This window comes from Columba livia, chromosome 3 (assembly GCF_036013475.1).
Source record: "Columba livia isolate bColLiv1 breed racing homer chromosome 3, bColLiv1.pat.W.v2, whole genome shotgun sequence".
Lineage (NCBI taxonomy): Eukaryota > Metazoa > Chordata > Aves > Columbiformes > Columbidae > Columba > Columba livia.
Window position 1 is genome coordinate 103,596,235 of NC_088604.1, and position 24,562 is coordinate 103,620,796.

Sequence of the window (24,562 nt, forward strand, 5' to 3'; positions counted from 1 at the left end):
CTTTCCCCAGTGTCACCAGTGCTGTGGGAGCAGGATCTGTACACCAGCCTGGAGCAGCAACGTTATTTTGCATCTTCTCATGACAGGGAGAATTCTTAGAGGAGTTTGATCACTGTTGAAGCCATTTCAGAAAACTGACAGCATTTGCTAATGCTGAGCTCATGCAACTGTGTGAGTCATGAGTCACGTTGTGCACTGGTCTCATTTTTGCGCAGCATGTCAAATCAATTGGGGAGAAAAATGCCAAGGCCTGCGTAAGGAAGAGCTGCTCTATTATTTTTCTTGCTCAGATGTTTTCTTTTCCCTTTTATCTCTTAATTTTCTTAGGTGTGCAGTGGCTTTCATATTCAAGGCTGATTGCTCTTTTAAAACAGACCCTTGCCCAGCTGGGGTGTGCCAAGGGTTACTCACAGGGGATTCTGGGGCCATCCCTACCTGAGCACTCAGATGTCCTAGACCAATAGCAGACACAGGTGGGAGAATGGTTCACATTTCTGTGTGCAAATCCAAGTTCTGAAGTGCTTCCTCCTTCACTGCCCAAGCAAGATTCTCAAGAAACACAAGGAAAACTCTCTCGAAATTAAAAATAAATCAGCCAGGCCTATGGGATTTTGCAGCCAGAGATTAAGGTCTCTTTCTATAGCTTCCTTACCAGAAGTAATGTAAAGCAGCCCAGGCTGACATGTATTAGTCCTGCATGGAAACACAAAAGGCTCAGAGAGTTAAAACGTTCCCAGACGCAGGGCTGAGCTGAAGTACAGACCCTGCTCTTCTTAGGTTGGAAACCTCTGTGTCACTGCCCTCTGTCCCCCAGGGACCTGCATGATTTCACAGCCAGGCTCAGAGCCTTCTCTGGAAGGTGTTGGTAGCATTAGAGAAACCCAAATGAAAACTTACTGAGCACCCAGCCACAAGTCCCCATCTCTAGGAACAGCTGTGCAGCCTAAAGAAGAGATGCCTGAGTAGCTCCTCTGGTTTTGTTGGTGGCAGGTAACAAAACATCAGGGCTCAAGAGAAGGAGTTTTCAGCTGTGGGAAAGATAGGCAAACATGGGTCTTCAAGGGGCAGGAACACACTGCTGACATAGGTTGGGTACTCACACTGCTCTTTGCATTTTCTTTCCTCCAGGAACTTCAGAGAAATCCTTATTTGATTGTAGATGGAGTTAGCAGATTTGATATCATGCAAGGAGAAATTGGTAAGGTCATATTCACGTTTTGGAAAAGATTGGCACAAAGCAATAACCTGCGGTTGCTTTGCTATGTTCTGAGAGCTTGGTGGGATGATGTGGACCATGGTAGCTGTAGTAAACAATTAATACAGAACATTCCAGACTCTCACAAGTCCACACACAATTTATTGCAGATATTTAGTAGGATTGCCAAATGCAGCAGCTCTAATCCCTGTTACTTACATATGGTATCTGCCTTCTAAGTATATAAGGACAAGCATAGAAAGGAAGGTGCAACTAAGATCAGGCAGATGCTTCAAGTACAAGGGTCAAACACTATTCCGGGGTAAGTAGACACAACACAAACATGTGTAGGACTTAATTTTCTTTTCATTCTAATGTCTTCATCTGACTCTCAGTGTTTTCTTTCCTGTGGATATTTCCATCTGTCTTCTCTGATACTTATCCAGATGTGTGTCTGAACCCTGTATTGGTTCCATCTTTTCCTCCTGACCCATAACCATGTTTGTGTTTGGGAGCAGCTCTGCTCCCACTTAGAAATAAATGTCTTCCTGTTTCTCACCCCACTGAGAAGTTTGAAGATTTTCTAAACAATGTTCTAGACTAGAAGTCTCAACTTGGTCACAAAAGACAGGAGGAGCATGAAAGTAGAAACGGATGGCTGGGTAGCATCAGGGTTCCCAAGGAACAAAGCTGGTGAATGCTGGGTAGTAGTGCAGTGTTTGTGGGGAAGGAAGTGAGACAGGAACTTTGGTATTTTTAACAAGCTGGTTCTTACATGTATTAGATGTTGAAGTCCAGCCTTCTAAAGAGATAGTTATGCTCCGTAACAGTGAGTAATTGACTGAATGCACTGGATTCTTCCCTCCCTTGAGGTGACTGCTGGATGCTGGCAGCTCTGGGCTCCCTGACACTGCGGAAGCAATTTTTGGAAAATGTTTTACCAAAGGACCAAGGATTCCAGGATGATTATGCAGGGATTTTTCATTTCCGGGTATGTATTCTCTGCTGTATTGGTACTGCTCAGGCTTGGCTAGTTGGAATAAATAGGGGCCCAGTTCTTGACATCCCTGAGTGCTTTTGTTCTTCAGCGCTGACTCCCAGTTCAAAACTTTGCAGAAAATCCCAAATTTTCTGATGATTCCTTGTGTTCCGGGTGATGCAATCACACTTCAGGGAATTTGAAGCCCTTTTCTGAAAGTTATGACTCTGGAGGTACAGATACCAGCTGTTCAGATAGATTTGTGTACATATATGTTTTAGATGGCGTTCTGGTGTCTGCATTGATTTGCACAGTTTGTTATGGCTGTCAGCACACCTGTGTTCTTTATGTATTTGTAGTCATTTTCTGTTTCATGGTATACTTCACCTTACCCTTTAAGCTCATGGAAATGCCTTGAAATTACAAATCCTTGAAGACAAATCAGAGGAACAGGATTTTGATATTTTGAAAAGAGATTTATTTTGAGAGACAAGCAAGGCTTTTTAGTAAATCTCACTTTCTACCAACTCCTGAAGTTCCGTGAATCTCCCAGAAGAGTGTCTGGGATAGTAACTGGCAGGCCCTGCTTGCTTGTGTCCGAGTCAACCCCACATCTTGTGGGATTAGAAGCACTTGCACTACCATTAAGCTCCAGAAGCTAAACTGGATGTAAAGAGAGCCAGCATATGTTTGGCCATTCATCATCTCCCTTTTTTCACAAATCTGTTTTGTTATACCAAGCAAAAAGCTCTGGCAGTGAGACTTGTATGACTGCCTGGAGCTCTTGGGGAGCAGGACCAAGAAGATTATCTTGTGGGCAGTCTAAATTTTTTTCTGTTCCTCTACTCCTCTGAATACCAGATGTTTCTGTCTTGGCCCATTTCCAGCATGCAGAGGTTGACTGTATGAGATAAACCAGCTGAAGGGACACCAGTCTGCTTAAAACACATTAAAAGGATACAAGCTAGATTTTCTTTCCTGAGAGCTTTGAAAAGATTAGTTAGGAACAATCCTTAAATCTTAAGCAGTATAAATACCTTACAGTATTTGAAAATGTTTTCCCTTTCATCTCATCTGCAAATCAATGCAACTGTTTCTGGCTTTCCTTGAGCAATAAACCCCTGAGAAATCTAGTCTGAATGGAAATGCTTCTCGGCAATGCCTTTCAATTATTCTATCAAAGATATTTTACTGCCATCCACAGGCTAAGCCACCAGTCCTCAGCTCAGTGAAGAATTGCAAACAAAGCATATCAGATGCTAATATAAAAATTCTAGTATATAACTTTTTTCACCTTTTTAGATCTGCAGCACGTTGCCTCTCAGGAATACAAAGGGCTGCTCCAGTCTTCCTGCACAACACTGGCTGTTCAGCTACAAGAGTTGAGGCTGTTAAGCACTTCACCAGCTGTAAAGATGGGTGATGTTTTTATCCAGGGAATAATTACAATGATGTTATTTCACCAGGAATTATGTTATTTCTGTGTTTGTACAGGACTCACTTTCTCTGCCACAGAAGCTGATGCCTGTGAGGCAGGGTGTGCCATGTACTGTGACAGTGAGCAGCAGCAGCTCAGCCTGGGAAAAAAACCCAGAAATATTCTTCCGGGGCTGAAGGGGGTCATGACACAGTGCATCAACTCAAAACAGAGGGGGTCTGCCCTGAGCGTTAATGTCCTTGCTCTCAGGAAGAAACTGATTAAATCTTTAAAGGCCATAATTGGTCAAGACCTCAGTTTCAGGACACATCCAAAAGATGCCTTCTAACACCATGCAAAAGAGAATGGTTGAAAGGCATGGGATTTTCACCTTCCTCACTTTCAGAACTGGATTACTCTAGGATCCCAGTCAAAGGAGGGAAAAAAAGAGGCAAAATAACCACACGCTATTGCCCCTCTGACCAGCAGCACCCTAGGCATGTTGTTGTCTGTTTCTTTTTCCTCCTCTTCTAAACCCAGGAAAATAAAGTCCTGATTTAAAAGTATCACCACAAATGTGGAAGGGAAGAACTTCTGTCTTTGCAGCCTGACCAAACAGGAATTTTTTATTTCATTTATTGTCACATTCCCCGCTTCGGTACTTTAAATCCTGAAGGTATAAAGAAATTTCATTAAGCCAGAGTCTAAAGCCAAAAAGTGAATGCATTGTCCCTCTCTGAAGGCATACAGGGGAGAATGGCTTCTCCTGTACCACTTCTGCACTCCCAGAGCATCCTAGGACTTCCCATGAGGTTTCTCATTCCCATTGTGGCGTTTCCCTGTCCTTTTGAGATCAGATGAGACCACAATATGAAAGTCTGCAGCAGTCAGGACAAAGCAGTTCTCTTTATCCAGCTGAAGAAAAATACAGTGCTGTGTTCATAAAATGTCCCATCTTGAGCTCCCTACCAAAGATGGCCAAGGAACCCATCTTTTGCAAAAGTGTCACTCAGTGGGTTTGGATTGCTTTAATCACACAGCCAGTTCCATATTGTTCTCGTTTATTTGTTGTGTTTGCAAACAGAGCACCATGTGAAGGTGTGGCTGGATATCACACCTTTTCTGCATACAACCCTGCTGCCTGTTGTTGGCTGGTAACAGGAGGGAATGTCAGGTGACCAGGACTGTCCTTTTGCCTGTCTCTCTTTTGGGCAGATGACAACCATGGAAGGCATTTCCTTAAACCCCATCCTGCTAAAATCAAGCAGAAGCCTCAAACCACTCAGATTTGGAGACTCCAAGCCTGCTATCTCCTGCCACAACTGATGTAGGAGAAACTGGCTGATCATGCTGGGGTAAAAAACCGGCTGAATGGCCAGGCCCAAAGAGTTGGGATGAATGGAGTTAAATCCAGCTGGCGACCTGTCACAAGTGGTGTTCCCCAGGGCTCAGTATTGGGGCCAGTTCTGTTTAATCTCTTTATCAATGATCTGGATGAGGGGATTGAGTGCACCCTTAGTAAGTCTGCAGAAGAAAGCAGGTTGGGTGGGAGTGTTAGTCTGCTGGATGGTAGGAAGGCCATACAGAGGGATCTGGAGCATCTGGATCGTTGGGCTGAGGCCAGTTGTATGAGGTTCAACAAGGCCAAGTGCCGCGTCCTGCACTTGGGTCACAACAACCCCAGGCAGTGCTACAGGCTCAGGGAAGAGTGGCTGGAAAGCTGCCTGGTGGAAAAGGATCTGGGGATGTTGATTGACAGCAACTGAACATGAGCCAGCAGTGTGCCCAGGTGGCCAAAAATGCCAACAGCACCCTGTCTTGTCTTAGGAATAGTGTGATCAGCAGGACTAGAGAAGTGATTGTGCCACTGTGCTCAGCGCTGGTGAGGCCCCACCTTGAACCCTGTGTTCAGTTTTGGGCCCCTCACTACAGGAAAGACATTGAGGTGCTGGAGAGAGTTCAGAGAAGGGCAACAAAGCTGGTGAGGGGTCTGGAGCACAAGTGTGATGAGGAGCGGCTGAGGGAACTGGGGCTGTTCAGCCTGGAGAAAAGGAGGCTGAGGGGAGACCTTATCGCTGTCTGCAACTACCTGAAAGGAGGTTGTAGCATGGAGGGGGTTGGTCTCTTCTCACAAGTAGCAAGTGACAGGACAGGAGGAAATGGCTTCAAGTTGCTCCAGAGGAGGCTTAGCCTTGATATTAGGACAAACTTCTTCATGAAAAGAGTTGTCAGGCATTGGAACAGGCTGCCCAGGGCAGTGGTTGATTCACCATCCCTGAAGTTGTTTAAAAGATGTGTAGATGAGGTTCTCAGGGACATGGTGTAGTGGTGGACTTGGCAGTGTTAAGCTGGACTTGATGACCTTAAAATGTCTTTTCCAACCTGAACAATTCTATGATTCTGTGATTCCAAGTGAGAGGCTGGGGTGAGGTAGAATGTAAGTGGGATCAAACCTGCTTTTGGCTTAGCAGACTGTAAGCTGCTTTGCTGCTGGGCAGATCTGGTGTTGTGCTCTTCTAACCGAACAGCTCTCTTTGGGGATTTTCATTGACCAAAGCTGTTGAAATAAAATCATGCTATACTAAATCTATTGCTGGCATACTTCCACTGGAGTCCTTAGCATTACTGCAAATAAGAGCTTGGCCTCTGATGATTGCGAATCAAGCTAAGCTACATTAATCTGCTAATGACTCTGGAAATGGCTCCTTTAGTTCATCCCCACAGATATCTTTCCCTGTCTTCTCCCTTGAAAGATTTCATCAGCTGGATCAGCTGGAGAAACACCTGCTCTGTCCACATGTTGGAGAGGCAGCCTGTGCCCTCCTCATCTATGAAGGAGACGGGTATCACCTCAAAACAGTCTTTAGTCACTATGCTGTCCCTGTCCATGACAGCACATCTGAATCTTAACTGAAATACAGAGGAAAGAAAATCTAGAGGCTGGATCTTGACAGAGGCTCTCTGGCCAAGAGCTGTGCTGCAGGGGAAAATCCAAGTGCAGCTGAGGACTAAGACTCACTGAACCATCTATGTGATTGTTCTTTATAATCTCGAACGCTTGCTATCGCCCAATAATATTAGCATATTTCCTACGTTGAATCTTTACTCCACTGATTGCAGGACTGTTTATATTCTCAAATGACTTCTGCCACTAGGAAATCCAGCCACTTGGTAGCTTGTTTAACAATGTGGACCATTAGCCTGAAGCGGTTCAGGAGAGAACTTGCACGTATCTACGCTTTAGATTAATCCGTGTGCTATTTCAGGAGGCCGCTGCTTGGCATGAATGTTAGCTATTAAAGAGGTTCATTCTTTTCTCTCTCTTTTTTTCTTTTCTTTTTTTTTTCTTTTCAGTTCTGGCAATGTGGAGCCTGGGTGGATGTAGTGATAGATGACCGGCTGCCATTCCTAAATGGAAGATACCTGTCTGTACAGCCTCGAACATCAAACGAATTCTGGCCATCCTTGCTGGAAAAAGCATATGCCAAGTAAATATACCTGGTCTATTCTTCTACATTCTGCTGAATGTCTTCTACGAGTGGTTTCGCCCTCTGCTTTATGCAAAGCACACAGGAAGGATTTCAGGCTAACAGTTGTGTGTGTTGTGCTGTGCTTATGTGAGGAACTGTGGCTGAATGTGAACACAGGGCCAACATAACCTGGAGATGCTGGTCTCAGGCTGAATACCTAAATGTAACCAGTCCAACTCTGGGATGTTAATGCTTGAGAAGTAAAATGAACAATACAATGATCAGTGATGCAAAAGTGGTGGGGCATCTCCTCCTTTCTTTGAACAAACTTATTTGGCTCTGTTTTCCCTTCCATATTTTCCTCTCTTTAAAACTACAGACTCTGAGCAGGGATTACCTCTATTTATAGTCACTAATTAGAGATCATGCAGACATCTGGAGCAGGCAATGAGAGGAAACATGGCTGGAGAACATGCACAGACACAACACATGTACTCCTGTGAGTCCCCAATCAGCTCTCACTTCACACAGAGAGCTCTGCCTCTTGGCTGACGTCCTCAGATTACTGCAGCATTAATAATGATTCATGAAGATATAATAATTTTTAAAAATCCTCTGAGGAGTGGAGGGATCCCTTAGCATCTGTAACATTGCCCACTATTAAATCCACTGAAGAGAAGTTCCTGTGCTATGGGTAGTTTGGAGGGCTGGAACTGGGATACATGCTCTATATCAAGCTGGTATAACTTTTGCAATGCAGTAAAGAGGAGCTGAAGAAGAAAGCCAATTATTCTGGCAGGTTTGGTTGAGGATAAGCAAATGTAAAAGCAGCATCTGAATGACTCCGGAGTAGGATGCATTTTGCCATGAGATATCTCAGAAAAGTTGACTCAGGATTCAGTATCAATTTGCTGCATAAGATTTTAATTACAAAGCAAACCAAACCTCTATTAAATTAAAGTTGCAAGCGATGCTGTTTATGAGATTCCCATTTGAGAAGTTTTTCCCCAGTGCCCATGACAAATTCTTTTCATCAGTGTAGGACAAGGACAACCCTTCAAAATACAATTAGCCGCAGACTTCATTTGATTACATTCATTAAATACAGTGTGTATGGTGGGATTTAACAGCTTGCTCTACCTGCTCTAAGTACAGCATGTTCCAGCTTATTTGCTGTCTCAATAAAAAGCACATGATAAAAACAACAAGGACTGTGTTGGCAATATTAAATTATTATCTTGTTATTGCACTCTGGCAGAGTGAATTGGGAACAGCGCTGAAAACTTGTTTCTGTCTTGCCTTGGAAGCATGGACAAATACCTTCACCTCTCTCTTCTTCCTATTTCTCATTTACAAAAGGGATACTGGCCATTTTTGTGAAGAGTCATGGCAAAACACAATGTAAAAATGAACAGTTCAGCTCCATTTGATCTGAAACATCCTTTTGAACTAGTCACCCTTGGCTCCTTTCCTGTTCAGAAGAAGGAAACTGGATACTTCAATGAGATGCAGCTCATCTCCTTAAAATGTCTGTCTTGCTGTGAGATGCACCTTATTATTTTCCACTGTCTGTAAATGACTCTGGAAAGCTGCCCCAGACGTGAGTGAATACATAGGAAAACGTCCCTCTTTGCTTCATTCATTCCATAAGACGTGTGCTGTGTCTGGCCATGTATTTCAATCACGTGTCCTTTCATCACCTGCATTACCTGGCCCAAATGCTTACACATCCCAGAATCACTGCCTTAGTGTGCATGTCCATTTTGGAAACCATCACTGTACATTCCTTATTAAAACACAGTGTAAGGATTAATTAAGTCTTTTTTTTTTCTTTTTTTTCGCTTCAGGTTACGGGGCTCCTATCAGAACTTGCACGGAGGTTACCTTTCTGATGCTTTAGTAGACCTCACAGGTGGAGTCCAAGTGCAGTTTTCATTGAAGGATCCCCCTCCTGATCTGGAGGAAATACTGAAAGCAGCTGACAAATCTAATTGTCTGATGGGGTGTAGCACCTCAAGCCAGGTGAATCACAGGGCCAGGAGCATGGCCTTTCTTGGTTTCCCATGTTTGCATGAAGTTTGCTCTTTTGAGTGAAAAACAAAGTCCATAGTCACTCTGTGTAACAGTTACAGCTTATGGATGCCGGGAGAGATCTTGGCAGCAGAAAGTAGATAAGGTTATGCAGTAAATAATGTAAAGGCTTTTGGGTAGATGTAGACGGACCAGTCTGTCAGAGGGGTCTGTGGCTTCTCTCCTGGCTAATTCCACTGTGAAAGAGTGGTATCCTCTTGCAACAGGGCTGATTTTGGCCTCATAGCTTTGTGAATGATTCTAGCTAGCCTAAAACGCACCTCTGTTCTGCAAGAAGATGCTATTATCGCATTGTGATTTGCAGGCTACCTCTGTTAACGCTGGGAAGTTGCATAAGGCTTTGTGATGCTCAGCAAGTATCTTGCTAAAAAACTGCCAAGGCTTCCCTTACAGCCTGTAAGGGAAGACTGCAAAGTGTGTGACATCCTTCCTGTAGTGCCTGGTTCATCAGGACACAAACCTCAGCTGTTGCAGACAAGCCAAGGACAAGCCTCTCAGCTCAGGTGGCTGAGGCTCAGCTGTGGGTGGCAGGAAAGTTCTGGCATCCTAATCATCCCAATGACCCAGTCCAAGTCATTCTGCATTTGCAGCAGCTCTGGACCATTGAAGAAATTGCAAATATGTGAAGACCTGTAGTTTTGTTAAATTTACTGGCTTACTTATGGCTGCAGTGGGAACAACAGTCACATTCCTTTGGAGCCACTATATCTGAGATAACTGCTGTAGTCAAAACCAGGTCTCCTTTTTCTGCCATACCAAATGGTAGTTCTGGGAGTTGACAGCCATACCTTTGCAGTGTGGCAGAGCTAAAAGCTGTGCTTTCTCCCTTCTGCAGCTGAAGAGAAACATAGAGCTGAGGAATGGGATTGTACAGGGTCATGCCTACACTGTCACAGGAGCTGTGAAGGTAAGATCAAGGTTCCTGCCTGGTCATCTTGCACTGCTGATCCACTACAGGGCAGTTACACCATTGTTCTGTTCAGAGTAATTTTCATTAGCTTTACTCCCAGGAGGGATTGTTGAAAGCACATAGTTCAAATTTCAGGAAATGGAAGGATTTGGGCATAATGAGAAGGGGGAGGATATCTGAATCCTGTCATTTTTTTCTAATGGAAAAATGCAACTTAATTTCACTTTTGTTTTGGGAAACTTTAACAGCATATACAGCATTTCTGGGGATTCTCATTCCATGGTGACTCTTTAAAAATTCACTTTTCTGTTTCAAATGGGAATAGAAGGACTGGCTGAAATTCTGGGATTTGTCATATGATGCAAATCTGCTTTTATTCAGCTCAATCACAAGCTGCCTAAATCACTGTGTGAAAAGTAAATAACCAACTAGTTCAAGAACAGTGTTTCTCCATCTTTTAAAGCCGTTCTACTCATGCAGAACTTCTGGTTAGATATTAATATTGCTGATCTGAAAACAGGACCAATTTATCATACAGATCAAAAGAAATGAAGATTTTTTTACAACCAGAAGTCAGAACATGGCTTACCCCCCCATAAGCTGTAGCACACACAAGGAATGTTAACAGTGAGCAAGGCCAAGAAGGAAATCAAACAATGGCTATGCTGTCAAGTAAGATAGCCACAACACATTTTAATCTAGAAACTTCAAGTCCTTTGGAAAGGGGATTTTGTTTTCCCTAAGCTGTTTTCTCTCTTCTCACCCTCTCTTTAATGGTGAGTTTGGCTTTGGTTTATAACCCCGTATAGAAACACAGAACAGTTTGGGTTGGAAGGGACCTTCAGAGATCATCTAGTCCAACTCGCTGCAATGAACAGGGACATCTTCAACCAGATCAGGTTGCTCAGAGCCCCGTCCAGCCTGTCCTTGGATGTCTCCAGGGATGGGGCATCTACCACCTCTCTGAGCAACCTGGGCCAGTGTTTCACCACCCTCTTCTTCCTTATCTCTTCCTTATGTCTAACCTGGATCTCCCCTGTTTTAGTTATGCCATGGCACGTTTAGTGCCATCATCACAGCCAGTGTGCTGCTTCTTGAAGGACACGTGCTCTTAGCTAAGAGCTCTGAAATAGAAAGATGAGAGTTGCCAGGCTCCAGAGGTCATAGCTGGCTCTCCCCAGGACAGGAGTGGAAGAATCCTGAATTCTGCTGGAGAGGAAGCCGGCTGTTTCAGCTTCCTGCTGCTCATGATGTGCATGGCGAGGAGAAACAGTCTTTGCTCCACCTTACAGGAATGCCAAGACATCCAGGAGGTGTCCTTTGGGGAAATGATTTGAGACTGGCCAGGGGCTTGGCCTTTGCCTGGGATGAGGCTGCTGTGGTATTTCTTTCCCACACTGCCTGTGTGCATAAGTAAAAGGTTTGCTTCTCCTTTCCACTTACACCATTTCAGCTTCACTGGTGAAAGTGAGTTACTTCTGGCTTAAAGCAGTGATGGCAACAGGAGAAAAGCACCAAAACTCCAGCTGTTGGAAACCACAACACCGTAGATATACACAGATTCTGTTTATCATAATCTCTCTGTGCTGACTATCAACATTCACTCCAGGCAGTCTGGTCTCCTGGTTCCTCAAAGTCTCCGCCTTTGCTGGCTCACAGCATCAGGTGTGTGGAATTTGGCACTGGGCTTTCCCAAGGCTGTTGAAATGATGTGTTGTGATGAGAATGCTGCTGCTTCCCTCTATGTCAGCTATTCACTGTCCTCAGGAAAGCAAAATAGGCATGGTTTGCTCCCACACATCACTCCTTTAAAATATAGCAAAAGGCACTTATTTTTAGCTGCAGTCAAATGAGATCAGAAGTTAAACCAGACCTCCAATGTATAGAAGAAGATCCATTTTATTACCCTTCTTTTTACTGAATATCACAATTGTGAAAAGCTGTGATTGAGTTTATTTTTCTTTCCTCTTTACAGATACGCTACAAGAATGGCTGGAAACATATCGTCAGGATCTGGAATCCGTGGGGCCATGGGGAGTGGAAGGGATCCTGGAGCGATAAGTATGGTCTTAAAGCTTTAATCTCATAAGGAGAATCATTCTTTTATATGATTATTGTAAAGAACCTCTGCCCTGCACCCATTATAATGAAGCAGACATTTTAAAATCAATTCATTAATAAGCATTACTTCCATCTGCAGAGCAACTGCTCACTGAAATCCAACCCAGGGAAAACTATTGCAGCATTGGTTTCATATGTGTCCCTCACTAGGCCTAGCTCAAGTATCTCTTTTCGTCTATGTGTATATCTTTCCCAATGGGTAATTCCAGAGAAGTCATGGATGAAAGAGTTGTTATTACCTGGAGTAAGCTCTGGCCATGCTTCTGTACACTGGCTGGCTGCTTCTATTGAATTTTCCTGCAGCAATCGTGCATCTGCTTTCCTGCTCCTTCTTCCTTTCCCATGCGTCTGAATCTGGGAATAGGATGGCTAGCAGAGTCCGTAATAGAAAGCGGTATATCTATGCAGTATTGAACACAGGGAGACGAAAGGGGTCCTTGGTTATTGCAAAGGCAAAGTGCTGCTGTATGGCTTGAACTGATCTTTTGGAACTTTTGCAGCTTTGGAGATGTAAGGAGCACTTTGCTGCTGTGTGTATAAGTTAATTTCTCTTTCCTGAGGAAAGGAATGATATAGAGGAAGACTGCAACAGTGTTTTGTAAATAAATAGATGTTCATTTTCCTGGTAGAATAGCATCAGTGTTTTCCTGACTAGACAGATATTCAGGTGTCACTCTTAGATGAGGTAATAGCATCCCACTTCTTCCTGTTGCTAGGAACACTTACAACTTGTCTGCTGAGAAAAGTCAGGTTAGTGTGTTGCTTCTGGATGAGTTGGTTGGTGGTGCAGACACATTTAAGGCTGGGATAGTAGCTATCTGCTCAGAGGGCATCCTCCCATTTTTTGGAAGGGTGAAATATAATCCTACCTGTAATTGAAATGTCACTAGAGTGCATTCACAGGTAAGCTGCATAAATCAATAAATTATTGATTCATGCTCTGTTTATTTATCTTACACTCTGCAGAAAGTACAATTATCACTTAATTATAAACATGCTGCTTAGTAACAACATGTTTGACTGGCTAATGTGCCCTCTACATGTCAATGTAATATCAGCACTTCAGAGTGCTGTGCCTTGGTGCCTCACTAACCTCTCCAGCATGGGGACAGGTGACCAGGGCTTGGAAGGCAGAGGCAGGATTCACCTTCCTGGGCAGGCAACTCAAACAGGCACAGCAAAGGCTCAGAGCTCTGTTTGCTGGCCTTGGCTATGAAGGCATCGAGCTCAGCCTTGTTCCCAACATGAAGTTTACTCACCCCTCCTGATCCCTCAAGACTTGACAGGCTGGTAGAGGAAAGGGCTGGCCAGAGAGATGGAAAACTGTGTCTCACATCTGCTTGTTGCTTTGTTCCTGTTTGCAGCTCTCCTCAGTGGGACTATGTTGAGCCTAAATACAGAGAAGCCCTCCTCAGAAATAAGGACGATGGAGAATTCTGGTATTTCCCTATTGATCATTTTGTCTACCGTGTTTTCTGTTCATGTTCATTATGAAAAAAAAGAGTCATTTAGGCAGTTCTCTTCTCTTAGTGATGGCTCAAGGCACACTGCGTTAGCGGTGAGCAAACGGCAAATTAGAGATTGTTCTGACCTCATGGTTTCAGAGGAAACAAGGCCTGGGGAAATGGAGCTGGCCAAGATTAAGTAATGAGCTGGTGAAATATATGAAAAGTGAGAGAAGTAAAAATCCACCTTCCTGAGACCTCCTTGTTTTGTCAAACTGCCCTTCCTCATAAAGTGTCTAGCTTGAACCTTGGACAGTTTGGTGCTCGGAGCAGAAAACAGGTGGCCAAGCAGGTCATAGAGCTTGTGCACTTGACTGCTCTTCAGGTGTTTGTGTTTTTTCACTGCCTCTGATTACTCTTAGATTCAGTTTAGCCACGTGTGAGCCACTCTTTATAAAAGCTATTATTATTCAGAAAGTGCACTCTTGCCCTGTGAGGCTCTGAGGAAAGCAGAGGAACAGCAGGCTGGTCTGAGATAGACACCGCAGGCTGGACCAAAGCATGAGTGTGGGGCAGGACACGGCAGAGGGACAAAGCAAAGTGCAGTGCCAGAGGTGTGCTGGAGATAGTAGGGGCCCACTTAGGTACTACTGAACATGCCCTGTAATTTCCCTGGGGCTTTAGGTGCAGTTAGGGCAGTCCAAATGCATTGAGAGCTGTCACCCTCTGCAAGGTGTCAGACAGCTCAACTCCAGCCTGCAGTGCTCTCTGGAAGCACCTTTTAAAGCCATGAGGGGTGGACATGGGTACCTGACCAGTGTCTCAGACTGAAAGATGATATTTTCTGCTTTTCTGCAGGATGTCCTGTAAAAACTTCCAGGAGCAATTTTCCCACCTGTATATATGTAACCGCACCCCAACGTTTCTGGACTTTGGAGATCAGCACAGCACAGTGTGGTCTGTAGACGGGCACAGCAACCTGTGGAGTCCAGGGCTTGCCACAGGCAGGAACAAGTATTTCCCAGGTAACAAATGCTCACTGCAGTTACCCGGTCCTCTCCTCCTCTTCACTAGTGCTTACAGTGACACACTCTCAGCACTGAATTGCAGAATATTGATTGTCGGTTGTTAATGCCTGCCCTTCCCTATTACAGCACCTATTGGCTAAAGAGGCAGAAACAAAGCAGCAGCACTGGCTGCTGAGTTCAAACAGGGGACTGGTGATTCAGAAACCTTAGACTCTTTAAGTCAAAATGTGCTTGACTGTCTTCTTTCAGCCAAGTGCAGTAGGCGTTACTGGGATCTTGTCAGAAAGTCTGGTCTGGCAAATATGTGGCTGGTTTTACAGAGCAAAAAATACTCTGAAATTAAATGGATATGAAAGAATTGTGCTACAAAGTTCTATTTTTGAAGGTAGAAAGGCCTTTGAGCAGATAAGACCATTGTTTTTACTGCCTGTGCAAGGACTCTACTGGCATTGTGAGCTCAGATTATTACTGGTATTTTAAAAATTTTTTTATCTTATTTCTTCTACAACTGCGTCACTATTTGGGCTCTGTGTTTTTAATCTCGGGTGGTAGTATGTGGTCAATGAAGGAGATTCTTTTTTCTGCAACACTGACTTAGCAGCAAACAGGTTTCAGCTTACAGTTTTCAGCCTTCTCCTCAGAACTTTGATCGCCACATCTCAAGGGGTGATAATAAAGCAATGCCTGTGCCACTGCACATCACAGCCACTGAGACTGAGTGAGGAGGTGCAGGGTTTGAACAGAGAGGTGTGGGCATAACCATTTTCTTTGGAACTGTGTTTTGCCACCAGCCCTTTGATAGAATTTCTGACCAGGTGCAATCTTGGGCTAAATTGCAGCTTTGAAGGCTTCAAGTCTAGACTGATCTGAGTAGATGCTGTCATTTCAGTCCCTTTTAGCCAGTTTGGACATTTTACTGCTTTCTTATCAGAGATACTTCCTGTTTAGCGTTGGCCTAGAAGAAGCCATTTCCCTCTGGCGCTCAACACTCTGTCTTGTCCATCACAAACACTAACAAGAAGGAAGGGAAGGATAACTTCGGACCATTTTGTCTTTTTCTTTTCTATATTTATGGTCTTCAACACATGATCTTTTCCATCTCAGCCCCTGGATCAGGTGGCTGACTGAGAATCATTGTTTTTCTGCCTTGGGGAAAGTGTGCCATGCAGGTGAAGCGGAGTCAGGGGATTCAGAAATCTGCATGCCTTTTATGACTTTGCCAGAGATATCTAGAATGATAAATGAGCAATTAGTTTAACTCCAGATACCACAACCCCTACTGGTATTGTAGAGACTACAGTGCTCTGTTGTACTGAGAACATCTTGGAGCAGTAACTGCATGTTTCTTCTGGGTCCATAAAAGCAAGATTTTACACAAAGACATCTGGGACATCCATGTGGCTACTATTAATCTATTACCACTTTCTCAGCAGGTTCAATTTCAACAAACCCTCAGTATTTCTTCAAAGTGCCAGATTATGACCCAAAAACCTATAATGTAGTCATTTCACTCATGCAAAAACACTCTGAGGATATACAGGATGCAAAAACCCTGAAGATTGGCTTTTTTATCACCACGGTAAGCATAATCAGGTATCATGTAGGCAGTGTTATTTTCTGTGTGGCTTATTATACCTGTACACTGAAATGAAAGACTGAATTGCCTTTTGGGCTGTAAGATGAGAGCAGTCAGTACTTGGAGTGAACTTCTTAATGCCTGCTATCTTAGAATATCACAAGAAAAGTAGAGTTAGGCAAGCTTAGTTTCCTTTATTCACATCTTAAGAGAGGAAAGGTTGAACTTTCAGTTCTGTAGGACCTCAAAATAGTCCTGGAGAAACCCAGGAGATTCATAGGTTGCAAGAGGTGCCAGGGCAATATCCTCTGTGCCCTAACTTCATGCCTTACTGACCCAGTGCCAAGCACAACAGACAGCACTAACCACAGCACTTGAGCAGTACTCCAGGTCTAGCAGGCAATAGAATGCCCCCCAAAACACGCCTGTCCTCCTCACCTCCTCTTTTCTATCACAGAAATGTCTTGTAAAACCAATTTGTAAAATATATGGAAGACTTTGCTCAAGACCAGCGCAGAGGCAATTCACTCAGACCTGGGACCTCTACCACAATTGTTTTGGTTTGATTGTTTGTTTTGTTTTCTTGGTGGCCATCTAGGGAGATGCCATTTCAAGGGCAGTTCTTGTCATAACATCACTGGGCTTACTGAAAGTGCAATTGCTAGTGTAAATAGGTGCTAGCCTTTTCCAAAGCGTTTTTGTTGTGGGTTGAGGGGAGTAGGAGGGGGTTGTTCTTAATCTGAAGAACAAAAGGAAGCAGAGATTATTAGGACCCTAACTTCACATTCTCCTAATCGCTGGAGAGGTTTGCTCTAGTCCCAGACTTTGAATAATTGATTCCTTAAGTCTAATATCTTCTCATTAAGAGCATAGCTTTGTAGCTCATGAAAACCAGTGTCTGAAAAAATAAAAGTATAATAAAAAGAGTATCCCTCAAGCCAGTGGAATTCACTATCCCTACAAAAGGAGATCTTCTGCCTGGTGCAGATATCAGCCCTGCAGGGCTCCATGGCCCAACTGTGCCACTCAGAAAAAGCTGCTGCTCCTGGTAAATGGGGAACTCACTGCTTCCAGCATGCTCATGAGCTGCCCCCTAACAGTCACCAAACGTGGGGATCCCTGCATGCTCTTGCATGATGCCTGCCCACCTTGATTAGCTACCTATTTTGACTGAACTTTCACTGGGATGTGATGGCATAAGTCTTGGATCCCTTGAAAAGGGGTTGTTTAATCAGGAAGTAGATAGAGGACATATTTGCTCTACTCTTGCTTTATATTTAAAACTTCTTTCTTCCCCTCTCATTGATGCTCAGGTGTCTTAATTTGTTTTTTCTCTCTGGGTGTATTCTCAAGGATGGATGAAATTTGATGAGACACAGCCTCTGTGGGCTGTCTCACCTCAGGCTCAGTTTTGGCTTCTGATCCTAGATGAACTCCTATGCAAAAGCTGAAGGGCAAGGCCAGAACAAGCCATTACAAGGGACATCGAACTACTGTGGAGCACCTGGTCAATGAGGGAAAGGGGAACGTCATGCTGCTCTGTCACGCGGTAGCTTTTAGAAATGTAATGTTATTGGTACAAATCCATATGGTAGACTATACAGGAAATATTCTCCCCTGGACACAGCCTAAGAATTTTAACATGAGAGCTGGTCTTTCAGCTGCTCACAGCCAGCCTAGTGTCCTGCCCTGGTAGAAGCAAAAGCCAAGTCCAGGAGCTAAAACCAGGATAGGTTCTCATGGAGGTACCTCAGAAATCAATTTAGGCTGGCGATAAGCTGCAAACAGACTTTATTCTAACTGGAACCGCTTAGCAGAGAATCAATTAAAAACAGGGTTTATCCAAAATTACCCAGCACTCCGGCAATGTTTAACAAACTGCAGGTTCGATATACCAGTGGGGTTATTTTTACTGTATGACCACAGAGGAATGATGATCCACAATGTGCAGGCACTCACAAGAAGAAGAGGCCTTTTTCATTGAAGGGTACCGAAAAGAAATAATCACTTGCCTGGGGCGGCAAGGTCTCACTCAAGGACATATCCAGAAGAAAATCACTCACCAAGGATAAAGTGATGGCACTCAATTCCGGGAAGTCTCCTTAGATGGTGTCCCAATCTAAGGGGAAAACTGTCCACAGACCCGCTGCTCCAAGAAGACCACTCAAAGGGGGTCTTCGGCAGGGGCCCCATTTTATAGCCAGGTCAGGTCTGGCTGCGGTCATTATGAGCATGGTCCAGAAGCTACTCTGGGCCTGGGCACCCCTTTTGCTGAGGACCCTGTCTATTGATTGAGGGTGCTGCCCCACCTGCTCCCGCAGCCAGAGGAAAATGAATGGGAGGAGTCATTGTGATACAGGGTGGAGGGACATGACTCTCAGTGTCTGTTGACCAAGGTGCCTACACGAGGACAGGCACAGTGGGGCACAAAAGGTGCTAAAGACCCATCAATTGTCCTGCCGAAAGCTCGGGATCTCATTGGGGTGTGTGCAACTGCCACATAGGTGAACAAGCTCTGTTCCCTTGGCTTCCCAGCATTCATCCTCAGTGCCTGACGGCAGTCAGAAGTGGCATCTGTGCATAGAAGTTTACAAGGGGTTTTCTTTACAAGGGGTTTTCTTTCTTTCTTGGTGCAAGATTTAGCAAGTGCTGAGATTCATATGGCTGCACCCTTCCTCCCTCAGCTGCTTTCACTGCCATTACTCATTAGCAGCATCATTCATTGCTCAGTACCTTTTTAGATGCATCAAATTGTTGCTGTGAAGTAAAAAGGGTATTATCCCTTGGTAGGATGAGAGAGAAATACAGTGCAGAAAAGGATGCAAACCAGAATGGACATATCTGATAGCTCTAGGAAACCTTTGATTAAATATAGACGTGGAACACTAATACATGGCTGTGAGGGAAGCTTAATGTTGTGTGATAGAGCTGATTCTTATCTCATACCGGTTTTGACTCCATTGAGATATTAATCTGCTTCTACTTTTTACCAGAAGGAATGTGAAATGAGACCCAGAAGTAAAAAAAAAAAAAAGATAACACCATTTATTTCTTTGCAGCACTGCCCATTTCTATCTGTTCAAGATCCAACCTATAATACTTGGCAGTCTACATACCTCCCAGCTGTCTGTAACAGTAGTCATCTTCTTTTTTTTCTCCCCAAATAGCAGTTTTATGTTATTTTCTCCCAAAGGCATGGCTCATAAATAACTCTGCCACGCTGTATAACCATTCTAAATGGAATTTATACATGCTGATGTATTTTGGGGAATATGTTTAGTAAGGGTTTTTTATTACGCTATCTTTACATGTCATCATAGTAATAGCTGTTGCATTATATTTGTTTCATCTCAGCAAAAATACTGGAATAACAAGAAAGATCAGAATATTCTGTTTTCTTGTGACACTTACTGGAAGGTTTGGGTTATGATTTTTTGAAGTGCTGTTATCTGGGTGAGATGCTTAATGCTAGATCTCAAGGAAGTTTTAGTAAGAGTATTCATCCTTGATTCCTTCATGAACTCTAGTCTGCTTAATGTTTATTGAAGTTCTCTTCAAATTCACTTACATAAATTTTGCCTTCTGTTTCTTCCAGTTCTTCCACTCTTGTGCATTTTTGCTGTGTCCCTGAACAAAGTCTGTCACCTGGATGGGCTTTTCATGCCACTGGGGAGGTTAAGGCATGTTAGATGCGGTGTGCATTTAGAGAGCTGTGGAAATGCAAGGCTGCTGTATGTGTTCTTTCTGATTTACTTTCGTTCCTGACATGGATGGGAGATGATAGCCAGCTGTATTTTTCTTTCAGGAGAACTCCAAAGTTCTGGAACAGAATTTTTCCCTGACTCGAGATGTGACAAACTACTTTATCTTGAGCCCAGGAACCTATGCTGTCGTTCCTGCTACAACAGAGGACCAAGAATTTGAATTTCTCTTACGTATTTTTGTGAAGAATCAAGACTACAATGAGTAAGATGATAAGTACTCCTTGTAGGCCCTCGACTTACGGTGTGCCAGGATTTAACAATTTAATGTCAAGATAACTAATGGGGCAATTTGATTTTAATGTACTCTAGAAGCGTGTTGGGAAGACACAGCCAAGTGTTAAGCACCACATTGAGGGAGGTCAGATGTATAGTCAGGTGCATAGTGGTGGCCTCTGCAGAACAGGCAATAGCTCATCTGCAGCCGCCAAGGGTCTCAGCTTTGGTACAGAGCCACACAGGCAAGCAATAATTGTGAGATATGCCTCACCTAATTGTGGGAAAATCTCCCTTTAGTGAAAGGAAGACTAAGAAATTGTTTTTTCAGCAGCTGTTGTGTAGTTTCTTGTGTTATGCCAGATGGATCAGGTCCCGTTCTGCCCAGAGCAGGACCAAGAGAAGCAGAGAGCAGTGAAAGGCCTTGATCCTTGCACACATCCATCTCACAGACAGGCTGGTAGGGATCCCTGTGGGTGTGAGATGGACCTTGAAGATAAGTTTGGTGGAAAAATATTATCTTATTTAATTCAAAGGCAGCTATTACCACATTTTCATATGAATATCTGGGTGTGCTGTTTGCAAAGACCAAGCCCCAGCATTCAGCCTTACCAAATGACCTTCAAGCATCAGATGTGTAATGGCTTTCCTTCAGTGAGCTTTATAGTGGAGGCGATTGCAGCTCTTACCTCATAGACCACTATCTTAATAATGCGATTGCTTTCTAGGCTTTGGCCTCTGGCAAAAATAGCCCAGAACTGACAAAGGCAACTCCTTAGTTATGGAAAACAAACATGAGAAGTCTGTGCTCTGGGCTGGACTGCCTTCAGCATGATGAGTCATGCACACATTGGCTCAGCCTTGGTAGGCAAGTCTCTCCAGGAGAACCTGTGGCTCTCACACACCTTCCTGGGCCAGGCCAAGCGTGGGGATGCCCTTCCTGTGGATTGCTGTAGAACTCACCTTATATAGTAGACCAGATACTATAAAAATGACATCTGTTTTGCCTAATTTCTTTACCAAAAGCAAACCACAAGTACTGAATGTTGCTACTAAGCAAGTCTCAGAAGGAATGGTGATCCAAGCTCAGTTTCAGGCAGTCTGCTGACATTTGAAAGATGTTGCCTTTTAATAGCCCAGATGCTGTTTTATTCATGACTATTAAACTAGGCAAAGAGAAAGCAGGTGAAAATTTTATATGGCTCAAGGCAGGGCAGCCCTGTCTTCTGTGTGGTGAGGTTAGTGCTGGCATGCTGAGGGTGAGACTAGTCACCCTTTCCCTGCTGCTGTTGCCAGCAGGGCTGGCTTGGGGAAGGCAGTGGCCCCAGACCAGCCAGAGACTCAGACATGTTCATGTCTGGTTGCACAGAGGGACCCAGGACTGGTGCAACAGGCTCAGCTGAACTGAAACAGGCTGGGAGGTGTGGGTGCAGAGCATCTTGTGGAGATGCAGGCTGGGTGAGTGCTCCTGTCAGTGCCTGTCTTCTGCCACAGCTGCGAATCAATGCTCTGAAAAGGCCCGTTTGACTCTTGTAACTCTCTTCTAGGAACTCGAACTCCCTGCCCAGCCAAGCACTGCCAGTGGTAAGAGTCCATGAAAACTGATGTAGATAATGGTGGTGGTGAATGGTTCCCAGTGACCTGACCATTTGGTAGCCACCTCTACTGACTCCTCTTTGTCTTTCTCTGCATACCAGGCACCACTTTTCTCTCCTTTCACCACCCAGTACTTGTCCCAGGCTTTGACCCTGGCAGCCTGCAACCATGCTGGAAGAGCAGGTGACCAGCCTGGGATACCTTTCTGGAGAGATGGGAGTGACACCCAAGCCCTTCCTCTTTACATATGTCTCTTTCAGAGCCCGATTTTGGAAGGAAACAAAACTCTACAGTCCCTCTGTCCAAATCTATACTGTCCATCTTTCCTTTCCACTTTGTCACCTTTAACACTTTGAGTAACCAAATATAGCAGAGGGGATAACATTCCAATATACTAAATTCTTACAATGTCTATAAAATAGGTATGTATCTAAGGAGGAGAGAGGGGGAAACTTTGTAAAGGTCCCAGCTTGAGTTTAACCTCTTTTAAAAAGACCTTGCACCTGAGGGTGGGATCATATGTGCTTTCTCCTTGGGAATGGCTTCATTTAAGTGCTTGCACCCTATCAAGCACAGAAGTCCATAGAGGTGAGGCCCAAACCACATTTATTCTGATTTTCATCAGGATATCTTCACAGACATACGGGAAATCACACTTCAGAACTGGTTGTGCCTCTAGTTCAACCCACATTTCAGCCTATCTAGCCCAGATACCATCTGCTGCTGTGAACTGTGCAAATTGCTGGAGCTGGTCTGGTCCCTGCTGCTGTCTCACTGGTTGCTGGCAAAACCCTGTGGCTGCGAGGCTGTTATTTATAGCAGAGCAAACTCCGTGCAGGTCGTTGAAGCCAAAGGCGTAAAGCTGCCTCAGAAGAACAGAAAACAGAGTCCTTTCCTCATGATTCATTTTCCAGCCTGCAATTAAGCCCCATTAGAGGGGTAGTGTAAATGGTGGCTTATTATCTCTTTCTACTGACAAGCTGTCAGTTTACTTGGCTGTTGTTATTAGCCCGTGTTTTGACTTTGATGATTTATGGTACCCATATTTTCTGCTCTTGTTCAGGTGTTCGGGCTTCACTGGTGTGAATTATCTCACATAGGGCTGAAGTCATCGGGGTTTAGGCTTAGATTTTTTTGGGAAATGTTACAGTGTTAAGGATAGTTCCCCTTAGTGCCTAGAGGATCTCCTCACTGTAGGGTTGAAAACAGTCCCTTAACCATTGGATTGCAATTGCTCAGGTACAGCCAAGCCTGCCTTGGGGTTGAGAAGAAACAAGAGAAAAGGCAAAGTCTACTCCTGCTCTGTTTTCTTGGTTCACATGAATCTTCACATATCCTAAGCCACTGGTTTCAACTGAGGACCATTAATAAGGATCAGGCTTCATATCTCTATACTCAATACATGTATTGACTTACTGAACTCCAGCCTGGATGTGTTCTGTTGCCTTTCCTCAGGCTTGGACCTGCTCCCTCCTGGTTGTACTAAGTGATGACATCCAAACTGTGTTTCTTCCTTCATTTCAATAGCTGTTCCTTGCTCATAGTCCATTTTACTTTTGGGGTGTTAAAACTGCAGCCTGTACTGTACATTGCCTGTCCTCTCTAAAGTGCTGTTTGGGTCTGCAGACTTCTGCCTCCAGTTGTTTTGTAACTGAATTATTTATGCACATACTTTGTCTTTGATACAGGATGAACCAAGACAGAACCAGGACAGCTCCTATAAGGCTGTCTTCCTAAGATACGCTAATCAGGTATCCTATCTAAAACATCTTCCTGAAAAATAAAAAAAAATCAGGCATGTGGACTTGCAAAAATAAAACTGACCTATGATGTTGATACAAATCCATTTAGAAAAATGTTTTTTGGAAATGTAGCTCCATTTTCAAGTGGATACCCTGAAAAGAGTATTGACTGACCTGCCAAAACCCCCAGAAAAATGGGACATTCAGCTGGGATGGATTGGCTAGCCCCATGTGTCAGAGTAGGATTGGAGAACTGTGTTTGTGCTGGTGATGGGCTTGCATGTGTACTTTTTTTTTCTTGTTTATTTACTGAAAGCAATTAGAAAGCCTTGGGTATTCCCCCTCTCATCAGCATCATTTTCCATTTGCCTTCACAGCATTTGGAAACCAGACATCAGTAAGCATTTGAGTAATTGATTCCTGCTCTTTCTGAGCCAAACTCTGTGTGTTCACAGGAGATGCTGTTAATGGTTTAATAAACTGTTATAAAGAACTCCTCGACTTAGTCAAGAGGAAAAAAAATCACTGCCAAAAGTCTTTGTACAATAGACCTCTTGCAGTTAATAGCTAGATCAATGCATGAAGGTGAAAATGAACACAGGTGCCATGCTGAATGCCCTGGGCATGTCTCAGAAGGGAGGCAGTCAGGTTCACTGATGGGGTGGGTGGCTCAGGGGGAAGCAGGCAGCAGCACTCCTGCTCCCAGCCCGCTCACAAGCAGCCTGCTGTGCCTGCCCATTGGCAACTCCCCAGCTAGGGGCAGGTTAAGTCGGCAAGCGTTCCCATCACTGCTGGAAGTATCCCACAGTGATGGAGAGCACCTGTAACTCTCCTGCAGACTCTTGTACGGAAGGACAAAGAGTGGCCCAGCAGTGTGGAAGGCTTTGCTATGCTCCCATGGGGGTGCTGTTGCTCCTCTGCCTTAAGCAGAGGTACTTCTTGTTGCCGCTGTGTATGAATAAAGAAGTTTGGGGCAAAAGTGACACAGAGAAAACTTCATGCTCACAGACCTCTC

General features: G+C 44.2%; 1 protein-coding gene across 10 annotated transcripts in view; it reads left to right on the plus strand.

Moving 5' to 3' along the window:
- CAPN13 (calpain 13) overlaps window positions 1-24,562 on the plus strand; it is a 61,632-nt gene that overhangs the window by 23,537 nt on the left and 13,533 nt on the right. For 6 of the 10 annotated variants that reach the window (XM_021284820.2, XM_021284814.2, XM_065058651.1 and 3 more), the window contains 12 exons: window positions 1,129-1,198; window positions 2,068-2,186; window positions 6,946-7,079; window positions 8,909-9,083; window positions 9,988-10,059; window positions 12,038-12,123; window positions 13,548-13,622; window positions 14,487-14,653; window positions 16,087-16,235; window positions 20,038-20,198; window positions 21,757-21,793; window positions 23,494-23,556. In XM_021284820.2, the coding sequence (XP_021140495.2) occupies window positions 1,129-1,198; window positions 2,068-2,186; window positions 6,946-7,079; window positions 8,909-9,083; window positions 9,988-10,059; window positions 12,038-12,123; window positions 13,548-13,622; window positions 14,487-14,653; window positions 16,087-16,235; window positions 20,038-20,198; window positions 21,757-21,793; window positions 23,494-23,556 (1,308 nt within the window). The remainder of the gene's footprint in view (window positions 1-1,128; window positions 1,199-2,067; window positions 2,187-6,945; window positions 7,080-8,908; window positions 9,084-9,987; window positions 10,060-12,037; window positions 12,124-13,547; window positions 13,623-14,486; window positions 14,654-16,086; window positions 16,236-20,037; window positions 20,199-21,756; window positions 21,794-23,493; window positions 23,557-24,562) is intronic. The other 4 variants (XM_021284815.2, XM_021284826.2, XM_065058653.1 and 1 more) reach the window with 3 other exon arrangements.